General features: G+C 45.4%; 1 protein-coding gene across 1 annotated transcript; it reads right to left on the bottom strand.

Moving 5' to 3' along the window:
- Positions 1-1,973: 1,973 nt before the first annotated feature.
- Positions 1,974-5,171, bottom strand: LOC123988072. The gene has a single exon (XM_046286849.1). The coding sequence runs from the start codon at positions 5,169-5,171 to the stop codon at positions 1,974-1,976; it is 3,198 nt and encodes a 1,065-aa protein (XP_046142805.1).
- Between the last annotated feature and the right edge of the window lie 9,156 nt (positions 5,172-14,327).

Below are 14,327 nucleotides of genomic sequence, written 5' to 3'. Positions count from 1 at the left end.
ATCTGTGGCGAACGGTCGCGATGCGCGTCTCGTTCGTCCCGACAGTGGGTGAGACCGTGGCTCCGGCGGACACCCAGCGAGCGTATGGTCCGGCCCGGCGGTCCGGAAGCCGTCTGGGGTATCCCCGACAGTGGCTGGCGGAACAGTGATACCATCAGTGGCGATCGCAAACGCGTCTCGTCACTCAACACTGCTGGAGGAGTGTAAGGAATCCAAAAACGGGTTTGATCTGTCTCGCTATGGCGCATAAGTGGAATGTCGCTCGGAGAACCGATCTGGCTTTGGTCGGCTCGCGCCGCGGTATATAAATCCTCGCGAGGCCGATTGCCTTGCGGGTTCGCGATCTGCGCGGTCGCCACTTGGTGCCGGTGTCGGCACTAGGCGCGGGGCGGCGTCGGTACAGTTGCGGGCCCGCAGGGGCTTGCGAGTTCGCGGCCTCTATGTATATCCTTACACAGTTAATGAATAGTTAACAGTAAAAGAAACAGTAAGCAATATGAGAACGTGAGAAACTGTGAAGTAAACATAAGTAGTATTGCACGCAAGCAGGCAAGCGAGCATATGTGAACTGGACATAAGCAAATGACCAACAAAACCTCCAAAACCTAAAACGTCAAACATACATACATACAGCCGAGCAGCCAAATAGCAGAAGAGGAATATTTAACATTCAACACTAGCGCACAACATAATCACATAAAATTAAACTCAAGATAAACCATAAATTTGAGATGAAATAAACCAAGGATGTGAACCGTAAAGGAAAATAAAGTCGCCAGACAGATAGCAAATAGCAAGCCAGCCATGAGAGGAGAGAAGCAAACATAACATAACATAGAATGCTCCTAATTATTATCAGAGGTAAAGGTAAATAAGGTACAGTATAAAATATAGAATATAGGGTATAACCAGAAAGTAAGCTGGGAAGAAAATAAATAGGTGAGCGTAATGTAATACTAATAATTGAAACCATTCATTGAAACTATTAACTTACTTAAATTTACTTGCAGGAACATTTACGCGACCACAACCTCAACGTGGTTGGCAAGCGAACATGATGGAGTACAATCAATGATCAAATGAAGGCAACAAAAAACAATTAGAAATTATTGCGAGCAAATCATCAATAAAGATAAGTAGCAACATATACCTCATAATGAGAATAATAGGAAGAGACAGAACAGTTAATATCAGAAATTAACCATAGTATTAAATGTAAAATGTAACATAATCCTAGTCTATTTGCAGGAAGCCCTAACGCCAGCCAATGGAAGTGGAGGTAGAGTGTAATAAACGGATAACAGGAGAAGAGAATACCCATCTGATATAATATGGGGTGCACATGACACCTAAATCGGCATAAACCATAAGGCAGGTCAAACAATTCAAATAGTTGTAAATTGAGTAGATTAGATTGTTACTGGATTATAATACCGTTCCGATAAGTGTGGTATTAATATTAATACAGATACAGGTAAGTCGATGCAATACAGCGCGTGGTGAAAACTAATCAATAATAAACCCCACATACAACCATATTACTACTAAATCATAATATAAAGGTACAAGAAAACTAAACTACACTACAATAGATCAAAATTACTATGAACATATGTGCATATATAATATGTAACGAAAACACTCCAAATATAATCAATTTAATAAGTATACCGATGTAGATAATTAATTAAACTCCTCATACCATAGTCAGTCTAAATGATGCAGTTCCATTAAACCCCCTTTAATACCAATTAATAGAAAAGGCATATAGGTGCTAAACCAAGCCCGACACTTCTACAAGAAAGTCATATGAGATTCACGGTCAAGAAATTCAAAGAATTTAAGGAACCATAACGCATATATGTATGTACAGAAAACCATAAAGACATTGTATCATGCAGGACGGACTACTGCAGCGTATGCCTCTCTGAGCACCAGCCGTATTAACCAATACTGAACTAACACTTTCCAAATCACACTTTCCAAAACCCATGAAGTTCCATCTGGGTGGAGGGCTCTAATGAAGCAAACGTCCAGCGTGGGATTTTCAGGGCGTCCAGTTGCGCCAAGGAACCTCGGAAGCGCTGCCACGTAGTGCAGACGTTTTCTGGTAGTTGCTGGTCCCAATCTGCTCCAAGGATCCAGAGGTCCTGCATTAGAACCTTGGCCACCACTAAGACCGGCGCCGCCCAGCCCAGCGGGTCAAAGAGGCCAGCAATTTCAGAAAGGATGGACCTCTTGGTGGTACGCTCCCTCACCACCTCAGCAGCTGCGACTCGTAGAGAGAAGGCGTCATCGCTAGGATTCCAGTTCACGCCTAGTGTACTGATGCCGGACCATTCCTGAAACAGGCGCGTATCAGAAGAGTCGGTTTCTTGAATCTCCGGTATGTTAGATGCCCATTTGCTTAATTCGAAACCACCAGCTTTGAAAATGGCCACCACTTCTCTTTTCAAAGCCAGGGTCTCGTCGACATCATCCGCCCCGGTGAGAATATCGTCGACGTAGGTATGTCGACGCACCACTGATGCACCTCGGGGAAACCGGCTGTGCTCGTCGTTCGCCAGCTGAGCAAGTACCCGTAAAGCTAGGAAAGGCGCGCACGCCGTACCATACGTCACCGTCGTGAGCCGGAGGTCCTGCACTCGATCGTCGGGAGTGTCGCGCCAGAGTATGCTTTGCCATCTAGCATCCTCAGGATGGACTCGGATCTGTCTGAACATCTCAACAATGTCCGTAGTGAATACGATCCGAAAAAGTCGCCAGCGGGTCAATACCATCCATAGGTCAGCCTGGAGCTTCTGACCAGTGGCAAGGCAGTCATTGAGCGCTTGACCTGTGGCTGTACAAAAGGAGGCATTAAAAACGACCCGTATCTTGGCAGAAGGATCGTGGCGCTTGCGTACGGCGTGGTGCGGTAGGTAATACGCTGGCCCAGTCTCCGTTCCTTCGGGTGCCCGCTGCATATGCTGCAAGGTCAGGTACTCCATCATAAAATTTCGGTACTGCTCTTTCAGCTTGGCGTCCGAGGATAGGCGTCTCTCACAGTTGAAGAGGAGTTTCAATGCCGTCGTCCTGTTGAACTTCAGCGCAGTCAGCGGGTCCTTAACGAAGGGAAGGCGCACCACGTAGCGTCCCGAAGGATCTCGAGCATGGGTGTCGAGGAAGTGACGCTCACACTTTTCTTCTTCCTCTGACATCGGAGCCCGTTCTCGAACTTCTTCCAGCTCCCAAAAACGCTGGAGGAGTGGGCTTGTGGAGTCCTCGCTGTGGTAGTGTAGAACCCGGGCGGCCGTCTCCGCCTTGGGTTTGTCGTCGGAGGCTGGTCCCATGAGCACCCAGCCAAAAGGGGTGAGTTTCGCCGTTGGAGTACCCTCTGGCCCTCTGCGCGAATCGTCACCAAAGAGCGTTCCGCAAACATCCGCACCTAAAAGTAAATCTACCCGAGCCGGAACTCCGTACTCGGGGTCAGCAAGCGTGAGACCGGTAATATGCGGCCAAGACTTTGCCACGATGATTTTACTCGGGAGCAGCGACGTTAGTTTACGGAGTACCAACGCTCGAACGGGTAATCGGAAGTCCGAAGTGTGTCGGGGTCGAACCACAAGGGATACCTCTCCGGTTGCGACTCCAACCTCATTATCCTTGACGCCTGAGATGGCCACTCGCACCGCCCGCCGTGGAAGACGTAGCGCCTGAGCGACCCACGATGACACGAGGGAGGTATCGGAGCCGGTGTCCAGAAGGGCTCGGACCTCTACGGTTTCTCCTGATGGCGCCTCTAATCTCACCTTGGCGGTTGCGAGTAAGGCCACGGCTTTTGATCCGACCGATAGAGAGAGGGTGGTCACCTGCGGAGTTGCTTCGTCCGACGTCGAGGCAGCGTCTTCTCGTGCCGGCTGTTCGCCTTCACGGCCTGGTGCGCTTGTCGGTGGAGCCGTCAGCGCCTCGTGAAGCAGCGTATGATGTCGCTTGCTACAAGCTAAACAGACTTGTTTAGACGGACACTTACCCACTTCGTGTCCTACATTCAAACAGCTCAAGCAGGCCTTCAGCTGTTGCACGCGTTCCTTGCGTTTTGCCGGCGACAGCGCCTTGAATTTATAACAAAATCCTAGACCGTGGGTGCCCGAACACCCCGGACATTTCCGGGCCGGGGGTGACTTCGACGCTGCGGCTAAGACGGTAGAGTTAACGCCTTTGGTTGACGCTCCTCCCTTTATTTTAGGTTTGACTTCCTTGGAACTTGCCGGTGACACAGCATGGAGCGATGGGTCAGTCATGCCGGCAGTGCCTACAGCTTGGATCCGGTTTTCCAAGAACTGCGATAATTGCTGAAACCGCGGGATTTCCCGACTATCCGCCAAAGAGGTCTCCCAAGCAAGGTGAGTAGTTTTATCAAGTTTTTGGCTTAGTAAGTATACAAACCACTCATCCCATGAAGTAACGGGTTTCCTTAGTGCAACGTACGCTCTGATCGCCTGGCGGAAAGTGTCCAATAGCCGCTTCAATTCGCCAGCTGACTGCTGCAGGGCTGGTGGGCACGAGAGGAGCGCACGATGATGTGAAAACGATAACAGACGAAAGTTACCGTACCGGGCTTCCAGATCTTCCCATGCTCCCTTGAAGCCGGAGTCTGTTGTCGGCGTATTCCGAATGACCTCGGCGGCCTCACCTGTCAAACTATACTTCAAATAGAGCAGCTTTTGCACATCAGGTAAATGGCTGACGTCATGTACAAGACTTTTAAAAAGGTCGCGAAAGCTCTTCCATTGTAACGGATCACCCGAAAATTTCGGCAATTCGATTTTTGGTAGTTGCGGGTGGGGCGTAGGCGCAGGATTGGACGGTTGGCTTTGCGATGGTCCAGGTGACTGCAGCTCCTTCAGGTGATGGGAAATCATGGAGGCGGCGTCGAGGTAAGCTTCTTCCGTTACCGAAAAGGCGTCCTCTTTGACGTATAAACTAGAACTCGCCTCCTTGCATCGCATCAATTTACGATGCCCGCTAAGGAACGTGTCCCAGTACCGGTTGAGCAAACCCTGTCTTTGCTCTAAAACCGCTCCCGTCAACTTGTCCTTTCCTAACTTGCATACGTTAGCCCAGAATCTTTGAATCCACCCCGCTACTTCCTCTTGCTCACGCAGAAGATCCGTAAAGGATGTAGACATGATCGCAGTTCAAGCCGAAATTTAATTTAATATTTCGATAGAGAACCACTGACACCGTACTTCTAAGACTTTCAACGCGTACCGTAATGTTGGTAAATATTGCTTGCGCTGACTTACCCAAAGTCGTTAGGCTCGCGGCGTGACGTCACAAAGCGTGGTCGTTGCTGTTGAAACAACGGATGGTTACGTAACCGGCTTTCAATCGGCTCCTCTTTTCAGATTCCTGGTTGGAGATTTTCGCTGATCTGGATCGCCGAAGAAGTTCTCCACAGGTGAAGAAGAAAAACCAGATGCACTTGAAGCACGGAGTTCACTTGCGCGTTTTTCACAAAGCACCGTTGTTCGTTTAACGAAATCCGGCTCGAAGGACCAGTTTGTTCCGTCAAATTTCGTCGCGGCGTATTTTCCACGATTGGAAATCTTTAGGAAATGAGCGAGGTGCCGGATCGCGATTACCGAAGCGTGGGATTATGGAAAAGGCGGAGGCAATGAACTCCACGACAACGTGTTGCGTAATTTTAACAAAAACTCGTTGTAATCAATAAAATTAACACGTAGACGTAAAAATAAAAGAAACAAAAGTTTAGTCTTAATCCTCGATTCACTCCAATAAATTCGCGTTATTGCGGTTCGCCGAAGCACTCGGTTCGTGCGAAGCGCCGAAAAAAGGGGTTTTACAGATCCAGATTCTCCGAAAACTGCTCGCGAGAATTTCCTGGAAACGAGTGAGTAACGTCGTAGCGCGACAAAAGGTTCGTACCTCTCCCTCTCGCCCCCGGCGTTCTCGCCCCACACCTCTGGCCAACGGGGTGAGAGAGACGGGCGCCGAGAAGAGAGGAATAGCAATATAATAGAAGTTAGTCGCGAGAGGTATTCTTGAAACAGTTCGCTTGAACAGCAGACACATATTAATCATCTGTATCAAGTAATTTAATTCAATGCAATTCGATATGCCATATGCCATTGTTAATTACAATGTACACTTACTTACTCAATTATAATAATATAATGGAATAGAAAGTTAGGAAGTTATATAATAATAATGCAATACAATACAATTTAATACAGAATACTGGTTAAGTATAGCCTAACATAGCTAACTAATATAGCTGAATAACTGGACACAATCCAAGGTCTAAAATAATAATATTATAATATAACATATAATATATTCTATGCCTAAAATGGTCACAGATTGAACGCAAGCTGAACGCAATTGAACGTAGATTGAACGTAGCTTGGATGTAATAACATTAATAACATAAATAAAATAATACAATATGATCATGGTATAATACAATACAATAACAATACTATAATACAATATTATAACATAATACAATATAACATAATATAAAATAACATAATACAGCATATAATATATAATATATAATAGTAAGTAATATAAATGCACCGAATGCATAAAATGCACAAAACGGAGCTAATGATACCACATCAACAAATACACTGCAATTACACTACAATACAATACCTCCGAGCGTAGCGCATTAGTACGCGCACTGTCACAGCAATCACATCCGCACGAATAAATACAAAATTTAAATTAGAAAATTCAAAATTCAATAATTTCAATACATTCAATTCAATTAATTAATTAATTCAGTTCAATTGACACTTATCACTTAATACTTCGTATCACATCACATCATAGATGACCGATGACCATGTCAACGTCAACTAAGATAGGAAACCGGGCGAAGCAAAATAAAGAGCGCGACCATAAACCATAAAGAACATAGATACCTAGTGTTCGAATTCCCTAGTCCATACCATAATGATTATCGACCATCAAATTAACCACCAAATCATCAAAGTAATCAACTAATTATACAGAATATATAAACGTTCAAAAACGAAAAGCGGAAATAAAAGCGAAAATACTTCAACAACTTTCAATAAATCACCGCGATGAAAACCAGAAGTAAGGTACCTACGAAAGATAACGATAGCAAAACGCATCGTAATAAGTAAAGCATGCAATGCTGCCCGAAGATAAGCCGTAAAGCTATCCCTAGTCGGTAACCAACCGCAGCACCAGAGATATTACCAACCGCAAATATTCCATCCACCACATAATACCCGGCCGCTCGCTCCGTAACGGTTCCGTAACGGTTATCCACAGACCAATTGTCTGCCACGCAGCAATTACCTACCGCACGCCAGTTGCCCGGTACACACCGTTATCGACTGCAAAACCATCCATCGTGCAGCCGCGCAATCCTAGGAATCCATACTTACCACCAAACTTATCATCAAAGATAAGTCTGATATACAGTACTTTCACGAAGGTATAAAGCACACGAACATCAAATCAAGCTTCCAGACAGATCAAGATGGAGGATAAATCAGTTAGTAAAATCAATACTACGGTTATTTATTATATATAAATATGAATCATACGTTTGTAATAGGGTGGAATGAAATAAATATAAATTACATATAAATTACAAATTACAAACAATAAGGAAAAATAAAATGAAATCAAATGAATCAACCCGAATAAGATCCACAGATTGCGCAGATTGCAGGACACACTGTATTACTACATATCGCGCCGCAGAAAACAGATTATACAAAACAACAGAACAACAGAACAACAGAATCAACGGAATCAGGAATCGCCACAGAACGAAGGGCCGAATAAATAAATAGAATAAAACATTTAACTTAGACAAAATCAACCAGTAAAGTCAAACAACGTCAACAACGCATGTGATCAGGAAAGTCCCGTGAGCCCAATAAAAACAACTCTCGGTCAAATAATATTAGTTAGTAAAATAAAACAATAAATCAATGAAACTAGAATAAATCATGGCAACAGGCAACTAGCAGAAATGAAATATGAAGCAGAAATGAATCAATAAATCAAGAAAAATTGAATCAGATCAATGTATAGCTATAATCAATCAACATCAAAATGAAGGAATGAATGAATAATAAATGAATGAATGTACGTAAACTGAATGCAGGTCAAACAGCTAAGGATATTCACAAATTGGGAACTACAGAAAGTGTGTAACGCGCAACATACGTAACCAACATAACCGACATACATAGCCGACATAATGTAATGTAATGTAATGAAATGTAATATAATGTAAAATAATAAATACAGCAAATGAGTTATATTCAAGCTAAATATAACCGTAGGCCTTATTGGCTCAATCTCCCCTACTTTATAAATGATAGATTATACGGTTATAAGTCATAGTGTTCGAAAATGTGTTGATTTCAACCGTCGCCGCACGAACCGCGGCAGCACTCTTCAGTCGGTCAGGCTGACCAATCACCGAGCTTGACGAAGCCGGTGGTTCGGCCATTATGGTTTTGTATCGTCACGGTAAACACGTGCAGCACTGATTCCAAAAATTTCTAGTGCAATTAACGAATTTCGATTCTAAAGAACTCAGCATCGCAACGCGAATTCTGTGCCGACGGCCAACGCGAACTCGCGGTTAATCTAGTTCGTGCAAATCCACGAAATTAGTAGAATTTCGTGGTGACCACGTGTTGAACCAACACGTGGTTTTAATACAGCGCAATCTCAAACGCAAATTCTCCGCGACGCGGGTGAATCTTCACGGTCTACGATCATCATAAATTCGTGCAATGCACAATTTATTGTAAATACTGTACATAGTGTATTTGTGCCTGTAAATATACATTGTTTGTTTTGTGCAATCTCAAGTGCATTCATTTTCAGTTGCCGTCTCACTGCCTATCCTACATTCCGAACCGGTTCACAATCGCAAGCTCAAGACATCCTTACTATCTCGAACAAATTTGAACACATAGATTGCAAATTGTAAATTGCAAATTGTAAATTGTAAGCGATTGCGTCCATACAAATGCAAAAGGAATAAAAATTTACACCGAAAGATGTATAAGGATAAATCAAAGCACGCCTCGCAAGCATCCAAGTTTCCGCCACGCGCGCAAATCCGGCCGTAAATAAGCAGGCTTGTATGCACTCTCGTACAGGGACTTTCCAACAACCAGGCAACTGGGCAGCATGCATCGATTCAGAGAAAAGAAGAGAGATCCATGTTGGGGCCTTGCAAGACAACACAATCGGCCAGCGTCGTCGCTCAAAACGACAATAAACAGCCGTTCAAAACGAACGTTTTACCGATTAGGTAAGGAAGAAGAAACACTGTGGCCCCTTTCTTTGAGGTAACTCTGCACTATTCTAAGCTGTATTTACTATTCCCAGCTGTAAATGGCACTTCCAGTGCAGCTGTGCAGAAGAAGAACATGAAGAAGAAGAAATATCTCGGAATATGTGCGTGACGCCCCTTTCCTTGAGGTAAATCGGCAAATATCGCGGGAACGGTGCAAGCTATGGCAAAATCGTAAGAGAACTTCTCTGTAGGAAATTAAATTTCCTACTATTTATGTTCCATGACATTTTTTGATCAGATGCGTAGTTTTCGAGATATGTAAAAGTTGCGAAGCCGCACCAACATTATCAGGATGAAGAAACACTGTGGCTCCTTTCTTTGAGGTGACTCTGCACTATTATGAGCTGTATTCACTGTTCCCAGCTGTTCAATACATACGGTATGTTCAATACATCATAATTGTAACCATCAATATTATGTTCAACGCTCTGTCTTGAAGAAGCAGTATCCTTGGCGGCTCGTAAACAGAACCTTCGTTTACTGTTTTTCGTTCAGTCGACCTAAAGTCGTTGGATTCAAACTGGATCAAACTGACTACATATACCCCGGTTAAAACCTCACTACGTCGTCGGCTAGGCAGTCAGAGCCGAGTCGCCAAGTATACTGCTGTGATTCTCTGGGAGCCCGTCAGGCCCACAGGCAACCCTGATAATAAACTCAAGTTCATTACTGGTTCCAAATCCGTTAAAATTATTTAAACTACCTTCCTCAGTTCCGCGGGCCGGTTTTTATTTTATTTAAAGTTCCTTCGATCGTGCTCGAACGCGACGTAACAAAATGGTCCTTCGAGCCGCATCACCGCGGTGACTGTGGTTAAAGTTGCGTGAACTGCGAAAAGGTGACTTTAGAAACTTCGCGCCCAACCGTGCGTGTGATATTTGGCGAGGTCATCGCTGAACTTGTTTAATAAACGGTGATTTATAAAATTCCGCGCCACCTTGTGCGCGTGATAATTGGCGAAGTCATCGCTGAACCTTGTCGGACTCGTCGACTAATCCCCCGACTCTCGCTCATTTCGTATCATAATGGCCGAGAGGGTAGAAGGTCTTTTAATTCAACAAATCACCTCGATCGCGGCGATACGAGTGATCGCGGTGATCGTGAATTATAAAAAACTCCCGAAAGCTCAAGTTACGTTGGCTAAGGCAAGAAATCGGAAGGAGCACTTGGAGAAACTGTGGGATGGATGCCGTCAAACCCATAAGTTGCTGCTCCAGTCTACCAAAGCGGAGGACCAAAAGAGCATCTCCTACTTCAAGGACAACACTTTCCTCGAAGCAGAGGACGCCTACTTCGAAGCGGCTGACTTCCTCAGCGAGGTCATCGCCCAGCTGAACGTCGGTGGTAATACCTCATCTGAACCAAGTAACGTTTCTATTTGTCACGATTCGACCGCCTCCGCATCATCACAATTGCCGCGCCTTTCGCTTCCGAAATTTTCCGGAGACTTTAACCAATGGGGAAAATTCCGCGGTTTATTTGTATCGCTCGTCGACGCGAACAAGTCGCTTTCGAATATTCAAAAATTACACTATTTAAAAACTAATGTAACCGGTGACGCGGCGCTTTTAATAGATAATATAAGCATGTCCGACGAAAATTACGAATCTGCGTGGAAATTGCTCGTCGACGAGTATGAAGATGAGGCTGCTCTCATCAATGCGCATATTCATAAATTTCTTAGTTTGCCGTCGATGAGAACCGAGTCTGCGACAGAGCTCAAGCGTTTGCGAGATACTGTTACGTCTTCGCTTACCGCGTTAAAAAATCTTAACCGTGGTGTTGAATCGGGGGACGATATGTTGGTATATTTGATTGCGCAGAAATTCTCGAAACGCACTCGCGATGAGTGGAACTTGCATCGTGGCAGTTCTAATAAATATCCTACTTACAAGGAAATTAACGAATTTATGACTCTTCACATACGCGGTCTCACCGACTATCTTGTCGTAAGCGACGGCGCGTCGCTTAAAAACAAAGTCGCGCACGACGCTTCAAAAAATCGGTCGAGCGTCAATAATGTCGCGGTTGTTAAATGTACCGATTGTTGCGGTAATCACGCGCTCTCTAAATGTGAACGATTTAAAACAAAATCCTTAGATCAACGAGTTTCATTTGTCAAGCAAAATAGACTCTGTTTTAATTTGCTTACGTTCCGGTCACGCTACTTCCGAGTGTAAAAGTATGAGTCGATGTTTCCAGTGCAAGCGCACTCATCACTCGCTTTTACATCGCGCCGCGAGCTCTCTCAAAAAGGCGACTAGTAACGCATGCGTCGATGACTCGGTTGACCAGGCGAGTCCTCCCGATGATACGAATAAAGAGTTACCGGCGTCAGTGCAGACCGTCGCGCCGTCCAAGCTCACCCCTTTAAATACGCTGTTAGCTACTGCGTGGATTGTCCTTCGTACCGCTGAAGGACGCGCCTTCAAACTCCGCGCGTTGCTTGATCAAGGATCTTCCTTTAGTTTTATTTCTGAATCCGTCTGTCACTTGATGCGTACGAAACGATATCGGGCGCGACTTCAAATTCAATGCTTCGGAGAACAATATAGTGGAGTAGCAAAATCCTGCGTCCTCGTACAGTTAGAATCTAGTCATAATCCCAACGTTTCTTTTCCACTGTCCGCGCATGTTTATCAACGCATCACTTCTTACGCTGGCTCGAGAGCGCGCTTTGACTTGCAATCTTGGCCACATTTACGTGATCTGCCGTTGGCAGACCCAAACCCGTTAAGCAGCCACCCGATTCACGTTTTAATCGGTGCTGAACTCTACGGAACGCTTTTGTTAAACGACCTTCGTCAAGGTCCAATCGGTACTCCCACTGCTCAACTCACTGCTCTAGGATGGATTATTTCAGGTCCTATTGGACCATGTGATTCCCGTCAGGAGACCACCCCCGTGGTAAATTGCGCGTTTGCTGAAGATATAGATTCTTCATTGCGTCGTTTTTGGGAACTCGAAGAAGTCCCCTCGAAACCCCGGCTCTCCGAGGAAAATGATAGATGCGAGCGTCACTTCCGCGATACTCATGCCCGCTCTCCTCAGGGCCGATACATCGTACGACTCCCATTTAAGAGTGAGCCTCCATTTAATCTCGAAGGATCTCGAAAAATCGCTTCCCGTTTTTACGCGAAACTGGAGCAACGGCTGTTTAAGCAGCCGGATCTCCAATCTCAGTATCATGACTTCTTGTCGGAATATCTTTCCATGGGTCACATGGAACGAGTTGAAGAAGAACAGGCCCTGAATCTCTCGGCAATATACATCCCTCATCACCCCGTCGTGCGACTATCCAGCAGCACGACCAAGCTTAGAGTCGTATTTAACGGATCTACAAAAACTCCATCAGGAAAGTCGCTAAACGATCACCTTATGATCGGTCCGAAACTGCAGCGAGATTTAGCGGCTATTATCCTGCGCTGGCGATTGTTTCGTTATGTGTACACTGCGGACATCGCGAAGATGTTCAGACAGATCTTAATCAATCCAGCCGATGCCGACTATCAGAGGATATGGCGATTGCACCGAGATCAACCCATTTTTTCGTATCGATTGCTTACCGTGACGTATGGTCTCGCCTCCGCGCCTTACCTTGCCATTAAAGTTTTAGATCAATTAGCTCTGGATGAAGGCAGCAACTTTCCCGCTGCTATTCCTGTTCTGCAAGATTCAATTTATGTCGATGATGCCATTTTCGGTGCGGACGAGATTCATACTCTCCGCGATATCCGCAACCAATTAGTCGACCTCATGCGTCGGGGGGGGCTTTCAACTCCGCAAGTGGGCCGCCAACGCGGCCGAATTACTCGAAAACATTCCTATTGAAGAACGTGAATCAGCTTCTGATCGTCCGCTCGGTAAGGACGAGTCTCTGAAGGTTCTTGGGGTTACGTGGACCCCTTCCGAAGACGCGTTTCATTTCCATATTGACGCTTTCTTACCCGCGAAATATACTAAGCGGAGTATACTGTCGATCATCTCAAAGATATTCGATCCTCTAGGATGGGCCTCCCCCGTGATTATTGTGGCAAAAATAATGCTTCAAGAGCTTTGGCTCCTAAAGAAAGATTGGGACGAAGAAATTCCTATCGACTTTTGCAAAAAATGGTACGAGTATTGCGAGCGTTTACCACAACTCAGTGAAGTAAGGATCCCTCACTGGACTGGGGCGCGAAACAGTGATATCGCGATCGAATTACACGGGTTTGCCGATGCGTCACATCGAGCTTACGCTGCCGTGATTTATTTAAGAGTCCTCCACTCTTTTTCTGAAGCCCAAGTCGCCCTACTGACGGCAAAAAGTAAAGTAGCCCCGCTCAAAACCGTAAGCATTCCACGTTTGGAGCTAAACGCGGTTGTATTGTTAACGCGATTGCTTGAGTGGACCTTATCCACCTTAAAGCTCCAATCCACTAGTATTTACGGGTGGACCGACTCTACGGTGGTTTTGGCCTGGCTCAAGCAACATCCAGCTACTTGGAACACTTTCGTCGCCAATCGCGTGTCCGAAGTTCAGACCCGCCTTCCGCGAGTCACGTGGAAACACGTAAGATCTCAAGACAATCCAGCCGATTGCGCTTCACGCGGTATCTGCGCTTCCGACCTTGCGGTTCATAAGTTGTGGTGGTCCGAACCAGAATGGTTGTCTCGTCCGTCCGTATTTTGGCCGGACATGGAATCCTCGAATACTGATAGACCGGACGCGCGTGAAATCGCGTTATCCGAATCTCGAAAATCGCATGTTCACCACGCGTCTCCGCTTTCAGAATGGGACCTTCCTTCTCAATTCTCGAGCTGGACTCGAATGTGAAGGGTCACTGCGTACATATTACGATTTACTCAAAGAACGCGCAAACGACTATTTGCGCTTCCTCCAAATGCAAGGTCGTTGACCGCTGACGAAATTCGTGACGCTTCTCTCTTTTGGATGTCTTACGTTCAAAAACAT

The sequence above is a fragment of the Osmia bicornis genome, chromosome 8 (assembly GCF_907164935.1).
Source record: "Osmia bicornis bicornis chromosome 8, iOsmBic2.1, whole genome shotgun sequence".
NCBI lineage: Eukaryota > Metazoa > Arthropoda > Insecta > Hymenoptera > Megachilidae > Osmia > Osmia bicornis.
The sequence above is the reverse complement of the archived record's forward strand: the minus strand, read 5'-3'. Positions and strand labels throughout refer to the sequence as shown.

Coding starts and splice junctions, on each gene's coding strand:
- LOC123988072 (XM_046286849.1), bottom strand. CDS start 5,171: ATGTCTACATCCTTTACGGATCTTCTGCGTGAGCAAGAGGAAGTAGCG.